This window comes from Lontra canadensis, unplaced genomic scaffold (genome assembly GCF_010015895.1).
Source record: "Lontra canadensis isolate GAN:19392208 unplaced genomic scaffold, GSC_riverotter_1.0 scaffold164, whole genome shotgun sequence".
Classification (NCBI taxonomy): Eukaryota; Metazoa; Chordata; class Mammalia; order Carnivora; family Mustelidae; genus Lontra; species Lontra canadensis.
Genome location: NW_022631158.1, coordinates 838,717 through 865,203, shown reverse-complemented (window position 1 = coordinate 865,203; position 26,487 = coordinate 838,717). Strand labels below are relative to the sequence as shown.

General features: G+C 39.5%; 1 protein-coding gene across 2 annotated transcripts in view; it reads left to right on the top strand.

Annotated features, from left to right (window-relative positions):
* Window positions 1–25,368, top strand: part of NUF2 (NUF2 component of NDC80 kinetochore complex) — a 29,638-nt gene extending 4,270 nt beyond the window's left edge. For both annotated transcript variants that reach the window (XM_032845492.1, XM_032845491.1), the window contains exons 3-14: window positions 961–1,035; window positions 1,644–1,720; window positions 2,220–2,281; window positions 5,670–5,767; window positions 6,946–7,019; window positions 8,327–8,423; window positions 9,873–9,935; window positions 12,476–12,613; window positions 14,700–14,840; window positions 15,743–15,918; window positions 16,844–16,979; window positions 23,703–25,368. In XM_032845492.1, the coding sequence (XP_032701383.1) occupies window positions 961–1,035; window positions 1,644–1,720; window positions 2,220–2,281; window positions 5,670–5,767; window positions 6,946–7,019; window positions 8,327–8,423; window positions 9,873–9,935; window positions 12,476–12,613; window positions 14,700–14,840; window positions 15,743–15,918; window positions 16,844–16,979; window positions 23,703–23,837 (1,272 nt within the window). In that variant the 3' untranslated portion in view covers window positions 23,838–25,368. The remainder of the gene's footprint in view (window positions 1–960; window positions 1,036–1,643; window positions 1,721–2,219; window positions 2,282–5,669; window positions 5,768–6,945; window positions 7,020–8,326; window positions 8,424–9,872; window positions 9,936–12,475; window positions 12,614–14,699; window positions 14,841–15,742; window positions 15,919–16,843; window positions 16,980–23,702) is intronic.
* The last annotated feature ends 1,119 nt before the right edge of the window (window positions 25,369–26,487 follow it).

The window sequence follows — 26,487 nt, the reverse complement described above, 5'->3', positions numbered from 1 at the left end:
AGATGTATTAAAGTATATTAAATTTTTTATTACTATTGGAGTGGTGGTCTGAGTGTACCATTTATTGGTAGGGCTTGAAGGAACCTATTCCAAGTGGTTTCCAACCATAAAAAGTGCTTCGAAACAATTCTCTTTGGAAGCTTACAGATTAATTTTCTTGTATTATGCCCCAAGGGGGGGATTGACTTGTTTTGACAAGTCATTCTTATTTCTTTAGTTATTAAACACAAAAATAAACTATTTATATGTCACAGAAAATCCCAAAGTCTCCTTCCATTTTCCTGTGCTCATCTTGAAGTGATAACATAATAAAACCCGATTTAATGGTGTAGAACTCAAACTTTTTGATCTCAGTCCCTTTTTAATTCTTTAAAATGGAAGGAATAATCTCAGAATAAATGAACTTGCATATGAATCAGAACAAGTTCTACAGGCCAGTATTTGGCAGCTCCTGAATTAAAAGAGAAAACTTTTGAAAATGCCTTGCTACTCTATTAAATTTATACCCCCAGGATTATAGTGTTCACTTAAACTTTAACATCTCGGGAAACCTTAACATCTCAAGCATGAAATAAGTTTGCCCATGATCTTAAAAAAAAAAAACGAAAACAAAAACAGAAACACTCTCAGCGTGCCATTATGTCTGCCTCGTGCCTGCAATCTATTTTGAAAGACTAAACTGTCTTCCCTGATGCGGATGGATTGCTTGGATTGATTTTGGGTATACTTGCTCTTATTCTGCATGTAAGCTTAAACAGCTGATCTTACTGAGCACTTATTACACCTGAGCAAACTGTTAAGTACACAGGTATTTTAAAATTTGGAAAACTAAATATTTCAAGAGAAAGAGAGTAATTTTATCACTCTGTTCTTTGCATCCGTTGTCGACAGTGGCAGCTGATGGTGATTCCGCTCGAGAGTCCTGCATCGGAGTACTAAAAGGTTGTTTTTCTGTTGTAGCCTGAAGTCTTGCACATGATCTACATGAGAGCCTTGCAAATAGTATATGGAATTCGGCTGGAGCATTTTTACATGGTGCGTTTCAGATGAGGCAAAATTACTTTGTTTTGCTGCATTTGCTTTGTTCACACGGCATACTGGTTTCAGGATAGGAAGTTCTCGACTTTATTTTTAACAAAATCCAAAGGCTTATGTAAAATTAATGTCACTTGCAGAAAAATCTTGGGCATAATAGTGGCATACATTGATAGCTTTAGTAAGACAACAGTACTAAAAGACTTAAATGACACAGTGTTTTAGGGTAGTTATGAAAATTAAAGAAGAACACGTGTAAAATTCTCAACATAGTTCCTGACGTAGTAAATGCTGACTTCACCCCTTTGTTCATTCATTTAAAAAATCCTTACTGAGCATGTACTGTGAACCTAGCATTATTGGTAACGACTCTTGTTTTGTGCTAGGATCTTTATTGTTAACTAAGTTTTTAACATTTGATGATAAATGTTATTTTGATCTTAATTTATGATTAACAGGGGGTGCTCAGGGGAGTGTATGACTCTTGATTTAAGGGTCATGAACTTAGGGAGCCTACTTAAGGAGAAGAGAAGGTAATTTTGAGGTTGTAGATTTTTCTCATTTTATCTAATCAATGTGTAACTTAGGTCTTGTGATATTACGTTTAGATGCCAGTGAACTCAGAAGTCATGTATCCACATATCATGGAAGGCTTCTTACCAGTCAGCAACTTATTTATTCATCTGTGAGTAAGGGGTTTTATTTTTCCGAGACTATAAACATTCATTGTTTTCTTTGCATTAAGCTTCCTTAATGACAGGATTTTCTTAGAGAAAGAATTTCTGTCAACTCCCTCTCCACTCCATCAGTACACTGAAAATTGTAGACTTCCTTCAAATAGAACTAATTGCTTCCCTCTGTGGCACTTTCAATTCTGCTTTCAGTGGAATTTTAAGATGTTGTGAATCTAAAATTGTTTGGAGGTTTTGAGTTTTTAAAGAGTCCTAGTACCTCCAAAAGTGTGTGTTACTTGTTAGAATTTATAACTACCTTGGCATTGCTTGAATACTGGCGTAGGGAACAGAAAACAAAACTCTGTGCTACAGAGTTTTGCTTGGTAGTAGACTTCTGACTTGGTCTTTGGACATTGAGAAACATATCCGGGAATCTCTTGGAAAATAAAATGTTTATATCAAATGGTTTATATATAACTTAAAATATTCTTTGTCCACTTCATCTTTAAGGGACTCCTTTCTGCCCGTCTGTCGGGTGAATGACTTTGAGATTGCTGACATTCTATATCCAAGTAAGTGAGAATTCAAAACAATTTTTAATATTTGACTTTAATATTTTATTTCTCCATCAATAAATGTAGAAAAAATTGGCTGTAGAAGGTCAATTTTAAGTATGAGTTTTTTCATATCCTATTACTGGAATTGTTTTCCCTTGAAGGTCCATAGGAAAGCTGTTTTTCTGATCCATTTTTCTTAGCTCCTTACATTTAAAAGACATCCTATAAATTTGAAAGCATGAGTATGAGTAATATGCAACTGGATTGTGGATTCATCATACCAATTTTCTCCAATGTAGCAATTGCTTTTTACTCTGAAGAAAATATCTTTTAACAGTGATAAGAATAGTCTTGATATGATATTAACATGTCAGTTTGTCTTAACTTTATTTAAATGTCCCTTAATTCTTTTGACTCTGACATTTATACATCAAGTTATTTTATGTTGCAGGAGAGTCAGTGTGCTATTTAAAAATGTTTTTTCCCTCTTTCTGATCTACCTTTTTGTTTATGGATCTATAATTTACACAAAATAAAATTTCAACAATTTTAAATGTGTAACTAAATGAATTTTAACATAGGTACATGGTTGTATAGCCACTGCCACGACCCTAGGTGGAAATTTCGATGGCCCTACAAAAGTTCCCTCGGGTCCCCTCGTAGCTGATTACTTCTGACCGAGCCCTCTTCCCTGGCAATCACTGATCTGCTTTCCATCACTGTTGTTTCTTGACTTGTCTGATAGTTGATGTAAATGAAATAATAGTCTGTATTCTTTTGTGTCTGGTGTCTTAACTTAGCCGAATGCTTCTGAGATTCATCCGTGTTCATGGCGTTTATCAGTAATTCGTTTCTTTTTATTTTGGAATAGCACTCTATTGTAAATAAAGCTGTGATTTATTTACCCGGTGACCAGTTGGTAGCCGTTTGGACTGTTTCCACATTCTGGCCATTGTGAACAAGGCTGCTCTGAAAGTAGGTTACAAGTCTTCCTGAGGTCATGTGTTTTCATTGCTACCAGCAGTAGAAATACTGGCTCAGGTGTTGAGTATATTGTTAACGTTTTAAGAAACTGCCCAACTATTTTCTAACATGGCGGCCTCATACCATCCACAGCGTCTGTTAGGTTCAATTGCTCCACGTCCTCCCCTGCACTGATATTGGAAAGTTTTAATTTTAGCCATTCTAGTGGCTATATCACTGTATCTCATGGTTTTAATTTTTAGTTCCCTGATGACTAAAAGCAGCATATTTCCATATGCTTATTTGCTATCTGTATATTTTCTTTGGTGAAGGGTCTTTTTGAATCATTTTTTTAAGATTTTGTTTTTTTAAGTAATCTGCACCCGTTGTGGGGCTAAAACCCATAACCCTGAGATTAAGAGTCACATGTTCCCCCGACCGAGGCAGCCAGGCACCCTAGTGTTGTTGTTATTGTTGTTGTTTTGTTTTTGGAATTGTTTGCCTTATTATTGAATTATAAGTCTTCTTCAGATGTTATAAAAACACATAGTTTATCAGGGATTATGCAGATGTTTTCTCCCAATCTATTACTTGCCTTTTGAATATTGTAACAGTGTCCTTTGAAGAGCAAAATATATTTCCATTTTGAAGATTCTAATCATTGTTTTTTGTTTTCATAAAAGTGATTCATAAAACCATTTTTGGTGTGTACTGTTAAGAAATCTTGGCCTCAGAGATGCTAAGATTTTACTCATATGTTTTAAGTGTATCATAGTTTTATTTATTTATTATTTATTTACTTATGAGAAAGAGCGAGCGAGAGTGTGTATGTGAAGTGGGGAAGGGAGGGATAGAGGGAGAATCTCCTTGAGGTTCGTTGGGTTAGATCTCACAATGCTGAGATCATGACCTGAGCCAAAATCAAGTGTTGGATGCTTAACTGACTGAGCAACCCAGGTGCCCCAAGCATATTGTTCTGGCTTTTGTTATTTAACACTTGAATTTTTATATATGATGTAAGGTCAGGGTCTTTCTTTTTTATAGTTTTTTTTCTTTTTTGCATATAGTTATCAAATTATTTCAGCACCACTTATTGAAAAGATTCTTCTTTTTCCCATTGAATTACTGTGACAGTTTTGTCAAAAATCAATTGATCAACCACCACACACCTATTAGAATAACACACATCCAAACACTAATAATATGAAATGCTGGCCGTTTACTGCCAGAGCTCCTGAGTGAGCTTTGGTGTTTCCTTTTTTCAGGGAATTTATCCACTTCTTTTCATTTGGCAAGTTTATTAGCATAAAGTTGTTCATAATTTTCCTGTATCTTTTTAAAAAATATTTTATTTATTAGAGAGAGAGATCATGAGTAGGCAGAGAGGCAGACAGAGAGAGAAGGGGAAGCAGGCTCCCCGCTGAGTAGAGAGCCTGATGCGGGGCTCGATCCCAGGACCCTGAGGCCATGACCTGAGCCGAAGGCAGAGGCTTAACCCACTGAGCCACCCAGGTGCCCCTTCCTGTATCATTTTTAACAGTCTTGGGGTTCAGTAGTGATGTCCCCTCTCTCATTTTGATGTTTTTCATTTGTTTTTTCACTCTTGTAGTTTTCCCAGACCAGTCTAGCCAGAGGCTTATCAATTTTGCTTATCCTTTCAAAGAACAGCTTTTGGTTTCATTGGTTTTTCTGCATTTCATTTATGTTTCTGTTCTATTGTTTTCTGTGCTTACATTGCTATTCCTTTCTTTCATGTGTAGTTTGGATTTGCTGTTTCCACCCTCCCCCACCCCCTTGTTTTAGGTAGAAGCTGAGGAAGTTCATTTGACTTTTCTTCTTTCCTAATACAGGTGTTTAGTGCTATAAATTTCCCTTTTGTCAGCTTTAGCTGCATCCCACAAACTGATGACCGATTGTTTCTTCTGTATGTGTGGCTGCATATGCCCACATGCCTTTGGATTATAAATTTGATCTTGTCTTCAGCAGGGTAGCCTGTGATCTTCTGCTCCTGGGGTTGAGGCCACATCCCTCCTGGGATACTTCCTGCTGTTGGCAGTTGTTCCAGGGTTATCACTGGCCAAAGATCACCTCATTTGTCTCTCTTATGGATGGCTGTCCTGTACTGCCAGTCATCTGGTGTCTGAAATTTTTTACTTTCTGTATTTTATCTGGTTTTCTTGTTGTTTAAGATGGGAGAATAAGTCTGTTCCTTATTATTCTCTCTTGGCCAAAAATGGTTTACCTTTTTTTTTTTAAAGTTAGTAATGCAAAAATAATTCTGATCTTTATATTAGAGCACATTTTTTGCGCTTTGGTTAATTATAGCATGCACACAGTCTTGTTCTATGCTCTATGAGCAAAGTATATCGTGGGAGAGGATGAATTTTTATTTTTACATTGTTTCAAAGATTTACTTAAGAAGTCTTGCTTTCTGTTTTAGAGGCAAAACGGACAAGTCGGTTTTTAAGTGGCATTATCAACTTCATTCACTTCAGAGAAGCATGCCGTGAGACATATATGGAATTTCTTTGGCAATATGTAAGATTTAAGTATATTTTTGAGTCACATAACAGATTAGTAATATCACTTATGAACTACTAAACTATTTTGAAATAGTAGTCGCAGATAACTGTCATATGGCTGTTAGAATCATTTATTTTAATATTTATGTAAGTTGCAGATTTTTGTTAATGGAAAGCATGTATCAGAATGAGATTTTCTTTGCTATTGGATAACATTAGGGAAAGGCTGGGGTTTTTTGTTCTAATCTTATAGCTGAGGCTCCTTTTCCTATATTACGTTATGTAAGGGGAGAAATAGTGACAAATGCATGTTTTTTCCTTTGGAGTTATACTGTAGTGTTCTTTATTTAATTGAGATATTTGAGGTTTATGTTTGCTTTCTAAAGAATGGCCTAAAATGATGTTTTGTTTATCATGCTGGCCCAACATTGCATTATAAGATCCAGTCCAAGTAAATCACTTTAACAGATGGAAACTCATTTCTTTAACAGTTTAGAGAATTTGGAAAGATTATGGGTCATCCATGTGATTTGTTTCCATCTGTCCCAGTTTTGGGTTATCATATTCTTAGTAAAGTGCCAAAGTAACACCAGACTATTAGAACTTCCCTTCCAGTGACACTGAGTTGTATAGATAGAAACTTCCCTGTACAAATCGTCAAGCTTAAACTTCCCAAACACCACACACTCTCCAAAGCTTCATGTGGATTTGCTAACACACAGAAACATACAATTTTGCTTGGCTAATTTTTCCTCATTCTTTTAAGACACAGCTCAGACGTCTATCATATTCACGAAGCATCCCGTGATGTTCCTCCCCAGCCATTACCCTGGTTGGCTGGTGTCGTTATCTTTAGTCCTGTAGCAAGTTGGTTTGTGGACTTAATGCATGTATCTGACCCTTCGAGAATGAGCTACTTAAGTCCCAACTATAACTACTACTTCTTAGGTATTTTTCTTGGCACTTAGCCCAGTACCTGACTATGGTAAGGACTCAGCATTTATGTGTGAATAAGTAAATTCCTCATTCACTCGTCACAAATGCCTGTTCTCTCTTAAACATATCTTAATTCTGATGGTGAAAGCTGAGGACTAAGCATTTTGCAGCGTGTACCGGTAGATTTTTTTTTTTTTTTTTAAACACATGTTGTTGTGTTTGTGTTGAAAAGCACTAATATGAAAATTGCTTTGATAGAAATCTTCTCTGGACAAAATGCACCAGTTAAATACTGCACACCAGGAAGCGTTAATGAAATTGGAGAGACTTGAGTAAGTAGGAGTTTTACAAATTAAATGAGTATAATTTCAAGATGCAGAATGAATCATGAATAGTATTTGACAACCCTGCAGGATACCTCAAGTCTCCTTCTTCTTCCTCACTAAATAGCAGACTTTTTGAGTTTATCTGTTCCAGAGAAAGAAAAACTCATTCTCCTTCTAACTGTTAGTGTATCATATGTTCTTTTACTTTATTCTTGTTATTAGTGAATTAGCATGAGATGTTTAAAGCCATTAACTTACCTCCTAAGTTATGTCTGGAAGTAGTTATCTTGTATAGGAGCAGTAATTAAGTGGACTTTCTTTCTTTCTTAAAGCCAGTTAATTCTGTTAAGAGAGCTTTGTTTTGTTTTGCCTCATTGGTGCCACTGGAGTTATGAGTTTTTGGCCAGAAAGATCGATTTTGAGCAGAAGGATTTTCTATCCCTTGTACTTTCTTGCTGGCTCTGAGTTTCTTTGTTTCACTGGAGAGCTTTCCTAACCTGCTCTGGTATAGAGTGTCTCAGAGACAGCAGTAAGCTGCAAAGACTGGGAACAGGAGGCAGATACTAAAATCTGACAGGTAAATTTAATGTAAATGAAGTTAAGAGATAAATGACAAAGTGGGGTGTGGGTATTTGTAGCCTACGCAGCAGAGCAGCACCGTCCCTAGTGAGAAAGCCTGTGTAATATTCCTAACACGTGGAGAAACCAAGGGCAAAAGGATAATAGAAAAATGGGCAAAGGCTAAGAACAGGGCATTTAATAGAAGAATGACTACAAATAGATAATTAAAAATAGGTAAAGATTATTAAACTCATTAGCAGTCAGGGAAACGATCATTAAAACCATAATTCTGTGCCATGTCTCAAAACAGAAGTTGAGAACCATGTGCACGGCAGAGACTTACACAGGTAGGAGCTGTTAGGACGGATGGGCCGAGCGAAGGGAGTGGCTGGTGTAGGAGAGGGAGGCAAGGAGAGGAGCCAGGCAGAGCTGGCACTGGACAGGGAAGGGAATGTCCCACTGCTTGTATTAGGAGCCAAGTTAGAAAAGGCAGGTACGAATGCAGATGAGTCCGTACGCGGACTCGCTGGTGGAAGGCTGAAGGAGCTCATTGGATCTTTATTTTCTGTGTTGCAGAGGCCAGGTCAGCTATTTTAAATCTCTGTCACATGGAAGGATGAGAATTCAGAAACATGAAAGACAGTTGTTTTGCGTGTTTTTTTCACTTGAGTCATTTGAGGACAGAGACTATTTTGGCCTTGCAGAGTTAAGGACTCGATATATGTTATTTTCATCTGTTTTGCTATGTTTAGTTCTGTTCCCGTGGAAGAGCAAGCAGAGTTCAAGCAGCTTTCGGATGATATTCAGGAGCTGCAGCAGTCACTGAATCAAGAATTTCGTCAGAAAACGGTATCAACTGTGTTGACCTTAAAAATTAAACAGCCAGTTATCTTATCAGCAAAAATGGGTTTATTTGGGAATAGCAGAGAATTGCGATTTGGTACAAGTGAGCTGCAGGAAAAATCATAGACGAGTCCAGCAAACAAAGGAGAGAGACGTTGTTTTATGGAGGAGGAGGAGGAGGTTGCGAGGGGTTGCTTGGAATCAGAGTCCTTGGAAGAAAAGCAACAGCCCAAACACAGAGTCTGATTCATTATATCACAAAAAATTCTTCCTTTTAGACACTTTGTTTTTGCTCAAAGCTAGGGAACACGAGCAGAAAGCACGGCAAAGTAATTGCTATGCTAGAACTTCGAGAACGCTAAGAGAACCGCCTTTCTTGGGTCTGAAAAGACTAACCTTGCACGAGGGTGGTGATGGTTTCTCACTGGGGAAACTACAGGGGTAGTGGCTTTCCTGTAGAGACGTGGGGGACCTCTTGCCTTGGGCGGGGGCCTAGTTGAGGAGGTCCCTTGGCGTCCACTGGGCCTACTGCAGGGTGAGAGCTCCCCCTCCTGGCCTCTCGACTCCATGTGAGTGAAGTTTCATTGTATTTTCATAGTTGTTTGCTTAAAAAAAACAAACTCTTTTTTTTTTTTTGTGGATGGGAGCGGTAAGAGCACGTTACTTTTAGTTACGAAAGCTCTAGGGTATGTTGCTGTGCCCCTTTGTGCTCCTTGTCACGGATGTAAACTTGTGTCACGTGTGGTTATCTATTTGTGTTGCCCAAGTTCTGTGCTGTCTTGTTGACTAGAATTTTTTAGGATTTGCCTTTTTCTAAACTTGCTGTTCCCAAACTGTAAGGAAGCACCGTGGACTTGGCAGGAAACCCTGCGGGGGGGCACTTCAGGATATTTTAAAATTTCACGGGAAACTGATGGTCAGCACATTGTGCTCTGCTTGAACTCCTGGCTCAAGGCAGTCCACAGTTCCGGCAGCTCTGGCGCCTTCCATTCGTATCTTTGTGAACCTGGGTTCTGGCTTTTGTCCTGGAGAAGAACCAGTACCTGAACGTCCTCACAGAAGAGGAAATGAGGAAGTCTTTGTCCAGTCTGATTCCAACCTTTGTGAATTAGTGCAGTGCCCAGTAGGACCCATCCAATTTAGAAGTAGTTGTGGTTATTTAAGAATGAAATAAACATTATTTTTTTCCAATTTGTATGCATGACATTTTCAAAGAGCTACTAAGTTGTTAGGACTCGAGGACTTCCACAGTACTCGGACCCCACTGCTTACTAAAGGAAACTTTAGGTATTTCTTGTGGTCCGGGGCATCGTAAACAGAAAGTTTGAGAATATCTGCTCTAATCCATTTAACTCCTCTCCTTCCTTACCTTTATTTTATGAGAAAGCAGTGAGAGGCTAAATTTAAATTTGTTTTGGATCATCGCAGAAAACAATTGTTGGCTTTTTTCCTTAGATAGTGCTCCAGGATGGAAATTCCCAAAAGAAGTCTGATATTTCAGAGAAAACCAAGCGTTTGGTAAGCATCTTTTCATATAACCAGACTTACGGTTTGAATATTTTCTGTGGGGGAGTATGTTAACTGTGTGCGTTGTTACAGTAAAAGTTTCTCCCTTTTTCCTTAAAATGAATCTAGTTTAACTTTTTTCAGGTTAAATATAATAGCTGACTACTGGTTTTTTTTTTTTTTAAATGGAAACACAGAAATGTGTGAGGAGAGTGAAAATCACCTGAAGGCTCACCACATGGTCTGAGATGTGCGTAGATGACATTTCTCTATGCAGAGCCATATGCAATGTTCCGTCAGAGGTGGGAGACTCTTCATGTCTCACACCTGTCTTTTTTCACTGAACCCAAAAGAGCATAAATAATTACACGCCACCGGAGAGACTCCTTGTCTTAACGGCTGCTTATGGTTGTGCGTCACACCGAGGTAGATCCTTCTGGCATCCTATTGGTGGACACACACTGGCTTCTGATGTTTCTGCTACTGGACAGCAGTGTGTGTGCTGCACATCTACACACACACACACACACACACACATACACACACACACCGAGATCTGTGTACGGGGCTGCTTTTTTTCTTAGACCATATTCCTACTTGTAGGATTTATGGGTCAAAGGGAATACACATTTAAAACTGACCCACCTTGCCAAACTGACTTCTAAAAAGATACCCGTTTACGTTCCTACCGACACAGTAGGGTGTTCTTTTCCTCACTGTCTTGCCAAAATGGGAGGTTTGTAGTTTGCTTTCTCTGTTGCTTTTATAGGAAAAAAAAAAAAAACCCTCATTTTCATTTTGATTTTTTTGCTTCTTAATGATTTTGACATCTTATTCAATGGTTTGTGGTTATGTCTTATTTTGTAAACTACCTGTGTTCCTGGCTTCTTTTGTTTTTTTTTAAGGAACTTTATGAATTGGGGATATTAACTACTTCTCTTTTGAATTCATGATTTTTTTTTTCCATTAGAAGGCTTAGGTTTTTAATGTAAAATTTATAAACATGGCCTTTCTGGTTTGTGGCTTTAATTCTATACATAGAAAACCCTGTCCTATTTCTCATGTTTTTAGCCCCATTGTACTGTTATATCTTCCCTATTAACACTTACGCTCTAGAACCACCTGAAATTTAATTTGATGTCATATAGTCCTTATTTTTCTGTCTCTCATTTGATTAGCAATGCTTTCACGCAAGTAGTACTGACAATGTTTTTATTCATTTCTTTCTGTCCCACTTAAATCTACCGTTAAACAAAATCATTTTGTAATTACAGTATCAGATTTAGGTTTCTTATAAAGTGAAGAAACGTAATGAAGGTCAACATCGTTGTGAGGAGGGTGGCCTCTGGTTTTGTAGAGGATGAAACACATACGGCCATTTGCTGAAATAACAGATATGTTGTGTCAAACGTTCAATTTTGGCCTCTGCGTTAGCTGATCAAAATGTAAGATCATTTGTGGTTCTTTTTAGTTGAAAATCATCGGTAGACAAATTACAGAAGCCGTCCAGTAACATAGTCCTGTTATAAAATACTCAAATGACATACCTTTGTGTATGCATACGTGTATGTATAGTGAGAGAGGGAGTCAGACATAGAAGGCCCTCTTCCCTGGGCCTGCTTCCCCCATAGGCTCCTCCCTCCCATCCCTTTCCATGACATTATGTGCTCTAATGCAGACTCATGCAGTTATCTTGCTGTTTCATTATTTAGTTCCTAGAAATGGACTTGTGTTGTTTGTTGATCTGTAATTGATTCTTTCACTTAATATTTCTTGGAAATTTTCCCATATCGATACATAGTATCTCAAAACAAAGTAAACACAATTCATCAGCTAATACTTAGGGAGGATGTTCATATGAATATTTTTTATCTTTTTATATAATTTTAGATTTATAAAAAAATTTTCACCAAATTCTCCGATGCCCTTCACCTCAATTCCCCGAATAGTTTAAATTCAGGAGAGTAAGGAAAAATGGGTTTTAATTCAGTCGGCATGTACTAAGTGCCTCCTCAGTGCCATGGCTTTGTCTGTGTTCTGGGAGAACAAAGATGACTTCTCAGCACCCCAAGCTGTGCAGTCAAATTCAGTCACACAGATTAAGTACATAATTACAGCATTGCATGTACAGTGATTGTGCTGTTCATAGAAGGAACGCAGAGGAAGTGGGAGCAGGATTTCCAAGGATTAATGAAACTCAGGGGCGGTACAAAGGTGGCAAGATGGTATTCAGGAGGACCGTACTGATCAAAGAGAGATCATGTGCATCTGCTCAAACTCAGGACTGGTATTAGCAGGCTGTAGGTACAGAGGGCACTGGCAGCAGAGGACCCCGTGAGGACCAGAGGAGTACACAGTGAAGGACCTTGAATGTCCTGCTAAGGGGCTCGGTCTTTGGCCCATAGACAAATGGGAACAAATAAACAGATGATCTTAATTTTCCCCCCACTACAACGAGCACAGGTCCAGTTTCTTTGTTCTTTTCCATTATTGTAATGGTAAGTGAACGATTTTGTTATTGTATCTAATATGTAAATATGTTTTCTCAACAGAATGAACTAAAATTGTCAGTAGTTTCTTTGAAAGAAGTACAAGAGAGTTTGAAAACAAAAATTGTGGATTCTCCAGAGAAGCTAAAGAATTATAAAGAAAAAATGAAAGATACAGTCCAGAAACTTAAAAATTCCAGGGTGAATTTCCTTTTTTTGATTTTAATGCTTTTCTCTATATTTTTTTTCTTTTAGCAACTTCTGTTTAATTGTGTGTTCATTTTGTGATTTCTAGTTTATCCATACTTCTTTTCCTCTTAAGATTTTTGCCCTTGTCGCTGATATGTAGCTCTCCTGGAAAGTAGGTGTACGGAAAAGAAGTAGAATTTCGAGACGTTTGTCCAATGATGCAAAAAGTTTGGGGTACTTTGGCCTGAGTGATCAGAACAAAAATTCTCTGTTCTCCTGAGGCTTACTTTATATAAGGGAGAAAAGTATTAAGTTTATAATTAATGATATAATTACAGGTATGTATTATGAAAATATATAGGGTGTGCGCGTGTTGGGATCGGAAGTACATGGGAAATCCCTGTACCTTCTGCTCAGTTCTGCTGTGAATTTAAAACTGCTCTAAAAATACTTTTTTAAAAAGCACCAAAAAGAAATTAAAAAAAAGTATAGGCTTCTTTGAAATAATGTAATGAGGGTAGCCTAATTTAATGTTTTGGAAACCTGGGGGTGGTAAGGGGAAGGAAGTAGAAATTGATGCTGACATCTGAAGAATAAATTGGTTCTCCTTCTAAATTTGTGCATGGAAGACCATTGGAGGCAGAGGAACAGCATGTGCAAATTCTTTGAGGTACAAGGAAGCGAAGTATATTCCAGGAACAAAGCCTCATGCATACGAAGGGGAGTGACATGAGGTGACCATAGGAAAATAAGCAATGGGCAGATTATTCAGGGTGCTGGGTTTTGCTTTAGGAGCAAGGGTACACCACTGTTTGGTTTAAAAGGGGGATGTTGGAACAATTTATGTTTAACAAGATGATGGGTGTCTGTGGGAGATGGATGGAGGCGCAGTGGGACAGAAGTAGAAGTGGGCAGACAAGTTAGCATCCTTGGTGGGGCAGGGCTTTTAAACCATCAATTACTAGAACTTTTCTGGTTTATCCCTGAATTTGCTGTTCTAGTCATTCCTAATAATTAAGAATTATCACCCAGGAATAGACAAAGATTACCAGAACAGAAATGAGAGCCAAAAACTATATCTGAGTATTTATGAGAAAAGTATAGTTTATTTAATAAAAAACAGTTCTGTTTCAATTGGCTGTTCACTTAGAAGAAAAGGGAGCTGGGTCTATATCTTGCACCATTTACAAAAATAAATTTTATGTGATTACTTTCTTATCACTTAAAATTGTTTTATTTATTACTAAAAAAAGTGCTGTTAATTACCTTGGGCAAGATACTTTCTTATCACTTAAAATTGTTTTATTTATTACCAAAAATAAATGTTATGTGAGTTAAACAATTTTAGAAATTTTAGGATAATGTTTGTGTAATCTTGAACTGGGATAGATTTAAAAAAAAAATTTATATAGAGAAAAGGAGATCAATGGAACATGTTCATAATGCGTATGAGAGGGAAAGGGATTATATCCATGACATGCAAAGATGTAAAGAGTGGTTACAGATTGGTAAGAAAAAGACAACAAAAATGTGCAATGGTATGAGTAAGGACTTCACCGAAGACAAAATCTAATTGATTAAGAAGGTGGGCAGAGGGATAGGCTGGTGGGGAGAAGAAAAGTTAGTCCGTATTGTTACAGTGGTTGTGGGGAACATGTTCATTTTCTAATTTTAGAAGAGGAATTAATCTTTTAAAAAAGAATCAGCCATAGTAATAGTTATTATACAGATGAATAGGAAGATCATAATTGGTAATACAATTGCCCAGGAGCAATTAGGAGCAGTTTGAGTATTAGCAGACACGAACTCTTTTCAAATCATTGTGAATAATCCGTGGAAGGTACTTCAGTGAGTGATTTAGTAAAATTGTGGCAGTTTTCCTTTGTGTAAGGATATTTGGCAATTAAGAAGCATAATTATATGTACTTAGACAAATGTCAGTAATAGCGCTTTCTTAGTGACCTAGAAACTTAATTGTTCTCTGCTCTTAAGCTTTCAGTATTAAGTGCAGAAATTATTTAAAAGCAAACAAACTGACAGTACTGCGGTTTCATAAAGGAGACTATCAAACTGGTTTTTATGTTTCTTTCTTTGAAAGCAAGAAGTGATGGAAAAGTATGAGATCTACAGAGACTCCGTGGACTGCTTGCCTTCATGTCAGCTGGAGGTGCAGTTATATCAGAAGAAAATACAGGACCTGGCAGATAACAGGGAAAAATTAACCAGCATCTTAAAAGAGGTTTGTGTTATGTGGAATTTTAATGTTTTTATTATGGAATGGTTTACTATAGTTCCTTGGCTTTGCTTTTACTTTGTGTTACTGTTTGCCGAAAGGAAGGCAAAATCATTCTAGAGTATAAGAGATGTGGCAGTATACGCTGAGCAAGAAAACATTTTTCTTCTTAAACACAGCAGTGGTTAAGACCTCTGTTAACCTTCAGATGAAATGAATGATTAATTAACATGGCATGTTGCCATGTGTATTTTGGAGGAAAGTCATGGAATTTTAAACCTGTTCTAACAGTTGGAAATGATCTTCTCACCAGTAAGCCCAGAGTCCCAACTCACGGCCTCACACTGTACCTGGGATTTAAGTTTATGCTTAGTGCCTGCCCTGAAGATAGAGAGCCAGTGCCAACGTTCATTTCCCCAGGCTGAAAGCTTGAAAATCCTTCTCTGCTTCTTAACTTTATCATAGTAACCCGCATTATCCTCAGGATCACTAACAGTGCGTTTGACAAAGGATTTCTTTTTTTTTGAGGAAGTAGGGGTTAGAAGGTGAGGTGGTCTGAGATATTCTATCCCAACCGTACACTCCCTCGTCTGCCATCCTGAGTCAGCAAAAGGTTGTTTTTAATGGTTCTAGGATTTCCCCTTTTCTCTTTTACTCCTCCTCCCTTAGTTCAGACCCCGAACCCTCTCTGTGTAGCTTCGCCGGGGTCCTGTTCTTTCCTAGCATCCGCAGTGTCCTGCTCTTTTCTCCTCCTGACACTGCCTTCTACTGCTCAGCTTTAGGGCTTAAACGGTTTTATCTCACTTTCAAATTGTATCTCCGTATAGCTCATCCCAGGAAATAGATGTTCACTTTGTTTTTAAATCCTAATTGGTTGTATCGACTTAAATACTTCCCATCAACTACAGAGCCTTAACTTGGAGGACCAAATTGAGAGTGATGAGTCAGAGTTGAAGAAGTTGAAGACAGAAGAAAATTCCTTCAAAAGACTGATGATTGTGAAGAAGGAAAAACTCGCCACAGCACAATTCAAAATAAATAAGAAGCACGAGGATGTCAAGCAGTACAAACGCACAGTGATTGAGTACGAACTTGTTTTCAGTTTAATGTGTTAGACAGTAATTGGGAAAAGCTAGTCCATTTTCTCCCCTAGGATCCCAAAACTCCTATAATTTCAACAAGGCATTCCACCTTTGGGTGACTAAAAAAGATTAATTAATTATGAATCTTACAGTGTTAGGTTGAGATTTAGAGCTGTTTTCAGTTCTAGATTTTTCCCTGTCCAGATACCACCCTTCCAGATCCTTTGCAGGATTCCCCAGAAGGGTTCGGGTGCCCCTGCCCGTTTCAGTGCATTTAGAGGAGTGGGCTGGGGCTGCATCAGATGAGTTACCCTGTCCATCTTATGCGTATAGCTGGGCTCTGGCATTATAGCATCTGTGTATTGAGAAAAGGTCCCATTTTTTTTTAATCCAGGTAAGAAGTAATATTTCACTAAGTGTTTTATGGCCGTTGTTAGCCAGCATGCTGGGGTATTCCTGTGGTAGAGCCTTCTTCCCATAAGTTCTAAGAATGTATTTTTAGAATATACTCCCCAGATAGTGTATGAAATGTCCGTGTTTCAGCCTGCAACGTGGTGAAGATTTCCTTTGTTCTGGCTCATGCAGATGAAGACAAAGGGCAGAACTGGCGGATTTTGTATTTGCTGCCAAACCGCCTTGCAGACAAGTTGTCCGAGTCCCATCCACTCCCCGCCCCCTCATGCCCAGTAGTACGTTCATGAGCTTGGCTGGGGGAGTGCACCTTCAACCTTAAAGTCTCCGGTGTAAATGACAGCCCTCGGCCACAGCACCCACTGGGGTTCACAGCTCTTTGTTTTTATGTCTGAGAAGGAGTTTAGGCTTGTCAAACAAATATATGTGATCTCTTTGGAACCAAAATTAGAGTTTCATGTTTTCCTTTTCAGATGCTTGAGCGGAATTAAAATTTAGCTGTCTGTTTTCCTTTAGAGATTGCAATAAAGTTCAAGAAAAAAGAGGAGCGGTCTACGAGCGAGTAACCACAATTAATCAAGAAATTCAAAAAATCAAATTCGGAATCCAACAACTGAAAGATGCCACTGAGAGGGAGAGGCTGAAGTCTCAGGTGAGTGGGTGGCCACAGGTGCGTTTCTGAGGGTCTCACCAGCTCACAGCGGCGACTCTGCCAGCCTCACTGGAGGGTGAGGATACTGCCAGCTCTCTGAAGTGGAGATGGACCCCCAGTGCCTCGGTTCTGATTGCATTTACAGCCCCTTTTCCATCACCAGTGTTTGTTGGGGTGTATGCCTCCTTCTTACATTTTCCCCCATGTCCTTCCCCTGACCTAGCCAAGCATTGTGCTCTGCAGTAAGAGTGCGGTGCTCCACAAGAATCCTGAGCTTTTGTTTTTAATTAATTCATTTTTTTAACTTACATTCAGTTAATTAACATATAATGTATTATTGGTTTCAGTGATTCATCAGTCTTACATAACACCCGTGCTCGTTCTGAGCTTCTTTGATAGATGAACTTGGATAGTGATTTTAAGTAATGTCCTCTAAAGTTTCTGCAGTTTTGTTTTGTTGTTTTGTCCTGATAAAAGGATCCCAAAAGTATTTCCAGGGGTTCCTGGGTGACTCAGTCAGTTAAGCATCTCCCTTCTGTTCAGGTCATGATCCCAGGGTCCTGGGATCGAGCCCTGCATCAGGCCCTCTGCTCAGTGGAGAGTTTGCTTCTTCTTCTCCCTCTGCTGCTTCCCCTGCTTGTGCTCTCTCTCTCTCTCTCTGACAAATAAATAAATAAAATATTTAAAAAAAAAAAAAAAGTATTTGTCACCACCAGTGTTAAATGTATTTGAGTTGTTACCTGAAACGGAGCAGCTGAACGCAGTCCCTATGTGATGAGACCTTCCATGATCTCTTTATTGTAATTGCCTAACGTTACTGCTTTTATTCTTGGCTTGTTTCAGTGTATTTATTTTATCGTTTCATAAGCAGTTCTGAGTTTAATGAGGACAGACGTCCGCAGTTCTGTCCTTCCAGAATGTCGGGACAGCGCCAAACTTAAGTGTTGACCTCTTTCTATCTTTTTCTTAACCACCCGTGTCTCCAAGAAGTCTATTCCTGATTTGTGTGTTATATTTCATTTTCTCTGAACTTTTGAAGTTTGGCCTATATCTTCCAGATTTCCCCGAAATGCTCTACCAGAAATCACTAAAAACAGTCCTTTATCGGGTGAAATCCCGTGGCCTCTTTTTTTTTTCCCCTCATTCTTTTTCTCCTTCCCTTTGTTGACATGTTGGATCCAGGTTTCCTAAAACCCTGATACCTGGGAAATATTTAAATACTTGCTGTCTCTACCTTCCACCAGCCACATCCAGTTGGCAAGTGGTCCTGATACTAAAAGCCACCGTACACCATCCCCTCACCTGTTCTCCAGAACTTGTATCCCCTCCAGAGATGGCATTGCTGTCCGTGCCCAGGGAAGCATGCGCAGACATACCCGAGCTCTGTCTCGAGGCTGAGAGAAAGGGACAAAGGAAGGACGGACGGAACAAAGGAAAACAAAAGTGAATGTCTTTCCCGCCATGGTTGACCCAATCTGCTGTCCTCACTTTTGTGTTCTTTCCTTTCTTTCCACATTTTAACTACTTTTTCACCAAGGCCCAGCCCTCCGTTTATCTCTAGAACGCGGGTTAGAAAGATCATGGGAGATATTTAATCCTACTTCCTAATCAAAGTAATCAATAAGTTAATATTTATTTGTTATCACATGGTCAGGCTTAGCTCGTGAACCCGCTACCATGTGCCTCAGCACTTTTGGCCTGTTGGTCGTAAGGCACCCCTGCCGGCCTTCCCTCACTGTGTTGTGTCTCTCTGTGTCTCACGAAAACGTGTTCAGTTTCTCGACAGTAGTGATCATGTATTTGTTACCTTAATATGTCCTGTCAGACCATGCCTGGAATGGCTCCTTATATGTAGTATGTTTTTCATCAGTATTTGTAAACCTGGATGGTCATCTAGCATGGCGTTTCTTAAAACCGGCTGCGTATTAGAATTCAGAAAGGAACAAACAGCCACCCGCCCCAAATGCCCTGAATTAGAATCATCAGCAACGGGGTTCATGAACCGGAATTTTTTACTGTGGCTTTTGAGAACCATTGATACGTTGTGCTTCATTGTTTTCAATATCATCGAGCCCATAACCACTCAGGCTGTTCTGCTAGGACCGCTTTAGTGGTTAAAATGTTATTTCTTATTTCGAATTTAAAATATAATTTCTGTACTCAAGTGAACCAAGATCTCTCTGGAACAAATCTGTATCGTCCTCTGCTTAATATCACTTCAGACATTTGAGGATAATGATCATGGGTTCCTCCAGCCTTCTCATCTGGGTTAATGAGCCCCAGTTTTCCAGCCATTCTTTATATAGCTTAATTTTCAGATTCATTACTATCCTGTTTACTGTCTTCTCCCCTCTGTTTCCTGTTTGTCATTATTCTGTTTAAAATGTAGGACCCAGTACTAAACATAGCCTTCCAGATAATGCTGTGACCAGTCCCAAAGCACTATGCTTCTGTTAATGACGTGTGGTACTGGCTCGGAGTTTCAGCAGCAGCATCTCGCCTTTGGCTCATACTGAGCTGGTGATCAATTAAATGACCCCGATCCATTCCACATGTAGTTCTGCCTGGTTAAATTGCTTCACCAGACTTGAATGCAGCCATTTCTTGGGACTTTTAAATCAGAATTTTACTAGTATTTCTCTAAGGCTTCATCTGTTTACTTCCATGCGGATTTCAAAGTATCAAGGTCATTTTAAATCTTTGTATCATTCACATTAATGATATTTCATGACTTAGCGTCACCTGCACATTGGATAAACATGCCTTTTTCTCCAAAATAAAAATGTTGAGTAGAATTGGGCCCTTGGATACAGTAGGTATTTCTTCCTTCAGACGGACTTAGAGCACTGAGTAGAACTTTGGATACAGTTGTTGAAGTTGCTAAGTTGTAACTTTTCCCAGTCTGCATTGTGATACCCATGTGTCCTGAGCAGCGAGGGAGAGTCTAAAATAACTGTAGCGAATCATGAGGCATTTTTCTCAAGAGCTCCTTTTAGCTTCCTTCCTCATCCCCCTCCATGAGAAGGAAAAGATGGGCTACAGTTGCCCATTTGTTCTGGGTACAGTTTCTGTGAAATCCTAATGATCACATCCCTTCTCTCCTTAAATATTCTTTCCCAGAGATCCTTATCTCTACTGCTTTCTGTTAACACCTTTATTTAGATCGGCTTCTAAATTGGTGTCCTGTTCTGTCTGCTCACCCCAACTCTGCTCCTTGGTGGAGCTGCCTGTCGGATGTTTTCAGTGTGCTCGTTCGTCACAACAGAATAACATTTATAGAATGACTTCCAGCAGCTTCCAGCATCTCTCCTCCTCGCTCTCCTTTCTCTCTTTCCCTTTTACTACACTTCTTCACAAATTTCTTCTTATGCTTTGATGGCATCATCATTTTTCCATCACAAAGAGTTGATATTTTGGACTTTCTGTAGATAATCCTGACATCCAGACAAGCACCAGGTTAGTGTTCGGATTTTCTTAAACGCCGTTGATACTGTGCACCACAACCCCTTTCTGTTCTGCTCCTGTCAGCTAATTTTGTAATGCTCATGGATTGTGGCAAAGACTTGCTAAATTTCTTCCTTGACCTAAGATTCTGTGCATCACATCTGCCCTGAATGCTAAGGGCTGCCGGAGTTATCCTACTAAACTATCCCTGTTGCTGTACTTTCCTGCTTAAAACAGGAGCTCCCGGTTTCCCCGTAGAGCACATTCTGTCCCTTGTTCACCTATGGCCTGTGCACCTCCTGGGCGCCCCCTGACTCGGAGTCGGTCGTGAATAAGGAAGGCATGATCCCTGCCTTCTAGGCTGTTAAAACTTTAGATCCAGGCTTAGTCATTTCCATTATTTACAATTTACTAGAAAGCATAGCCTCTGTATAACTTTCTCTGATTCCTATGACACATTGACATATCTTCGCTCTCTCTCCTCCCTCAAATACTCCTGGAGTGCTTTTCATTGATTGCAGATCATCCGGGTTCCTGCCGTCCGGTTTGTAGCTACCGGTGGCGTGCGGCCATTTGCATTTACGTTTAAATTAATTGTAATGAAAAATAATTAAAATTTAAAATTTAGAACATAATTTTAGCCATCCTTTAAGCTCTTGGTATCCAGTCTGGTCTGGATTATATGTTCCTTCAGGATAGAAAGCACATCTGCATTTTCTACTGTACTCGGGCACAGTGCTCCTTCTAGAAGGTACTCAGTAATGTATTTGGTTGACGAATTAAATACGTACTTGTAGGGTAATGACTGGCTGCAAATCCCCACGTGTATTATATACACTTGAGCCATGAACAACGCAGGGACTCGGGGTGCCAGCAGCGCGCACTTGAAAATCCACATGTAACTTCTTACTTGCTAAAACCTTAACTCCTAATAGCCTGCTATTGACAAATAGTCTGCTGGTAACACAGACACCGGTTAACGCGGGATCTGTACTGGATCCTGACATTATGGAGACCAGAGCAAAGAAAATGTTAGGAAGAAAATCATGAGGAAGAGAAAATACGGTTCTAATCCATACTGTATAAAATCCATGTATACATGCATCCATGCAGTTGAAACCCATGTTGCTCAAGGGTCAGCTGTCCTCTTAAATTTATCTGATGCCAAAGTGAGGAAGTCCCTGGACTGGGGCGGCCCGGTGGACCTGTGTGCGGTGACGGGGATGCTCTTCTGTCCTGCTCAGTACGGCAGCCACTGGGTCCCTGTGTCTGTGGAGGAGCTGACGGGTAAGGGCGGCCCAGGGGCCTGGAGGTCTTAAAATGTCCGTTTTCTAGCCACAGGCACCGGCAGTTACCACACAGACACCACAGAACCAGACTTGAATTTTAAAAATATTTCACTCTAGTGAAGCCATCACCGTAAGGTGGATTTGTTTTGTGGATTAATAATGTAAAGTTCCACTTGGATACGGAGTTTAATGGGAACCTGAAATAGCATCTGTGAGGGCTGTGCTGGTTCCCGTTAATGTCCTCTAAGGGTTGCTTGTAACTTCAGATGTGTGCTTGCTTTCTGTTGATGTGCCCTGGAGTGGGCTTTTTTTTTTTTTTCCTTAAGTCGGCTCCGTGTCTGGTATGGAGCCCAGCGTGGGGCTCAAGCGCACGACCCTGAGATCAAAACCTGAGGTGAGATCAAGAGTCAGATGCTTAACTCCCTGAACCACCCAGGTGCCTCTGCAGCGGGCTTCCACTTCTCGTTTCTGGCCGCTCTACCTGTGAGGTTTGGTTCCTCCACGAGAGTATCTTTGTTCGTGGAAGGAAATGGTTTCTTTAGGTGTGTCCAAGTGGCTGCTTAGGTGTTGAGATTGTGGATCTTTATCTAACCACACTGAGTCTTAACAGTTTCTTAGAAGTACTAGCTTTCTGCCAAATTTATTCAGCATCCTTTTTAGTAAGAATAAACATACAGTCCTATGGAACTAGGAAGTTAAATTGATCTATAGCTGCTGAATGTGCCGAGTTTGTTTGTTTTTTTTAATGGTGTTTATACAAGCTAGCAACTAATTCTCCTTGTTTTTCTTTTAAGATTGAAGAAAGAAAGCTTTCAAAAATGTTTGACTTATTTTCTTAATAATTTGTACTCCATCATAGTTGTAGTAATGCGATGCCCAATTAGATCTTAGAGATCTAAATAGACTCTTGAATTTTTATACAGGACTTAATAGCGATCTGCGTCTGGGTTTTCGGAGCGTGTCGGCCTTAAGCACCCGTTTGTATCTGTATTTGCTGACTCTTAAGCATCCGCTCTCAAACTTGCGTAGATGTGAGAATCTGGAGAGAGTTTGGTTCTTTTTTTGAAACACTATGAATTGTAATAAATTATAATCTCTGTAAGTTGTGCAAAATCGGAAAATATCTATACTAAAATTTAAACTAAGGTAAGTAGTAGCCAAACTATAGGTTTAAGAAAAATTTAATGGCAGGGACAATTAAAATTGAGGACATTATACTCATTTCCTGCTCCTTCCTCCCATGGGAAGAGAACTGCTGTTTTATTTCAGTGATAAAAAAAAAACCTATCAACTTGAGAGTACCACTTCTTCTTGTGTCTAGATTTGAGAGTTGTTTTGTTCAAGAAAAATGAATAATACAAGAATCGAAATTGCACTGGATGAGGATGAGATAGAAGAAAGTGTTTGCAGGCTTCTTCTGTTATTGTAGTCCATCTGTAAACCTGGTTCTTTCATTTTTTCCTTCATTCTTAGCACATTCACATAGGTTCATATGAAAACTCATTACTGCTTATAGTAGAATTACCCGATGGGTTTACTAAAATGTCTCTCACGTGTATTTTTCGGTCGTACAGATGACTTAGCACATCTGTTGACCTATCTTTCAGTGGTGACCGGGGCCAGATGCAGAGGGTCTAGGAGTCTGCAGTAACCCAGAGACTTGTCTGGACACAAAAAGCTCCAAAATAAAAGCTTTTCCTTGGCAATTACAAATACATTCTTCACGTTTTGAATCCAAGTCATTGTTACACGTCTCTGCTCTGCTTCTTCTAAATAGCAGACTTCTTCGATGTGTCTGTACTGCCTAAAGAAGGGACTTTAAAAACGAACAGGCACACGTGTGTGTCGGGAGGTGGGCGGGAGTGCATGTGAGATTGTTTAGGCTTTAAAATATTAAGAAGTCTTAAAGAGATGACTGGAATTCTTGTAACTCTCATCAGTTTAGGATGACGCATGGGATAATTCTTACTCCATTTCATTTTCCACTTAGGAAATATTTCTCAGTTTGAAAGCTGCTTTGGAGAAATACCATGAAGGCATTGAAAAGGCCACAGAGGACTGTGGTGCTCAGCTAGAGCAGAAGACGGCTGAACTGAGGAAGAGGATGTTCAGAACGTCGGCCTGACGGGCACAGTCACTTGTCTTCCTGTGATCAGCTCACCGCCTTCATTTCACCTTTGGAAAGGGAGGAGTTAAACTGAAGTCAACAGAAGTATCAGAAGCAACACATGATGTTCTGTATACTCTCATAGGTTGTTCTTTTGTAAGATAATGCATTTAACGTAGACGTTTATTAACTTGTAATTCAAGTAACTTGTGTAGCCATTCATATCTCCACCTCTGTACGTAGTCAGAATGAAACCAGAGTAGGTGCATTTGAAAGATGCAATTTTCCTGTTGTTGTCCGGGCTGTCGGGCTTTGTTTGTGGCCATCAAGCAGTGTCGTGTTCCTGAGCATTGCGGTGGGGATCTCATTTGATCCTTCTTGGTCAACTCTGGGTGCACACTTTTATTACTGCTTTATGGGTGAAGAAGCCGTGAGGGTCTTGAGATTAAACAGCTGAGTCGGAATGCGTGGTGCTCTGTATGATGCTGGAGCCGGGAATGTGCCCCTGTATCACGCTTTCTCACGTATCATTTGAAAGAAAGTTTGAGTGTGGGCTTCCGCCCTTGATCCTCAGCCTCTGACTCCGGCTTGAAAACTTATATCTACACCCACAGCTCCAATCACTGAGACATCCTTGCAACTTTTTCTGCATTGAGTACATGCAATTACATTTTGCCTTTTTGTCTTGAATTTCACACTTGCATGTCCAATAATCAGTAGATGTTTTTAACCTTTTGGCATTCTGGTGGAGCCTAATGGATACTCTCATGCATGTTTTTCATGCAAGAAATGAAATACAGGATTGCAAGGGGAACCGATGAGATTCAAACAAGATTGTCACGATACTTAACTACATGTTCTGCTAAATAGTATGGCTAACTACACTTAGTTGGAAACCTTCCACTTTCCCTTTTGTGCACCTCACTCTTTTATAACATTCAGTTGGCAGAACTGTGGATCGAGGTACCCAGCTCGGCCCCTTCTCATGTCTTCCCCCATGCTTCCCCCATGCTGCAGTTTGCATTGTCTTTTCCTGCCTGAGAAGCTTATGCTGATCTCACCAGGCTCCCGGTCTCTACCCACCCCTACAAAGGCATTGGGGCATTCTAAACTTGCAAGTTAGATTATGTCAGTGATTTGTACAAAGTGTTTTGGATTTTCAAACTGCTGCTGGGATGCTGTGGTGACCCCACAGGGAACCATGAAATAGTTGAAATTTGTAAGGGAAGCATAGAGATAGTGGCTTTATTGGACGCCATTGCAAACTGCTAGCCCAGGGTGGCTCACAGTTTCAGTTAGATCGCGATGCATTCCTTTCAATGAAAACATCTTGATGAAGTGGGTTTCTGGCGTTTGCTGTGATAAGTATCACATTCTTAGGGAATAAGAAATGAGGGTGGTGACATCCAATTAATAATTGGTTATTTAAGAGTAGAATAAAAATGCCTTCAGTTTTTGTGTTATTTTTCTTAAACACACATTGTTAGAACAGAAATGCCCATTACACTGTTTTAATCTAACTACTTAATGATGGAACTATTGAGTGTTTGTTGTTTTTTTTGGACAAGGGGCACAGTGAAAGAATTTCCAATTTTCCCTCTCCCCACCCAGATACATAAAAAGCCACATTCAAGAAGCCCTCAGTATAATCCACATTTAAACCTATACTTGGCTGTTTCAGTTGAAGACTGCATTACAAAATTTGAATTTTTTTCCCCAAAGTCTCCTTGAATATATATGACGTCCTTGGGCCATATAGCTTTTTAAAAACCATATTAACAGGGCAACGACTTTCTGAATGAAAGGAGAGAGCAGTGTGTATGTGACATAGGCTGAGGCCTGATCGCGAAGGAACTTCTCCCCATATTTAGACTGCAGGCATCTTTTATGAGTCCGGCTCGTAGCTATATGTAGAGCAAATATTTAATTTCAAATTCAACTGGCATATTTCAAGGAACTAATCCATTTTATGACAAAGCAAGGGAAATTGAAATATCACCTTGCAGGCTGAAGTTAATACATCTGATTTTAGCTTAACGGGATGTTTCCTATTTTTAGTAAGACCAGAAAAGTTTCATATGAAATTCCATTTCAAATTCAGGGCCCACCACCGACTTCAATTAAGTTGGTTCTCTCCCTCTGATTGAAACCGGCCTCTCATCTTCCTACCCATATTGCCACCAGGGGGCATAACAGAGCTTGCATGACCAATGCCAGAATAACGATTTTAAGATTTGGAAGCTGGAAAATTTAAAGGGATAGTTACAGCTCAAAAAAAGTGTCAGAAAGAACCCAGAGAGAATCTATTTACACTCAAGATGGGTTCTAAGAGGTAACTTAAAATTATTTAAAATTTTGCTCACAAGGATGACCACACAGCACCAATTTCAGACCCAATTTTGTTATCTTTTTAAGATTATTTTATCTAAATCATTCTTCTAGTGCTTGGTGCTGGATTTCCGGCTCAGATTTCACGAAAGTATTAAAACTGAGTTTCCCTGAGACAAGAATTTGAGATACCCCATACGAGGATAAGCAAGTTACTTAGGAAACGACGCTTGATAGCCACCGGCATTGAGGACTCTGGGGGACATCCTTTTTTTCTTATAGGATGATTAAGACAGTCTCTACCATCATGTCCTTCTCTAATCCATCCCTACCGCCACCC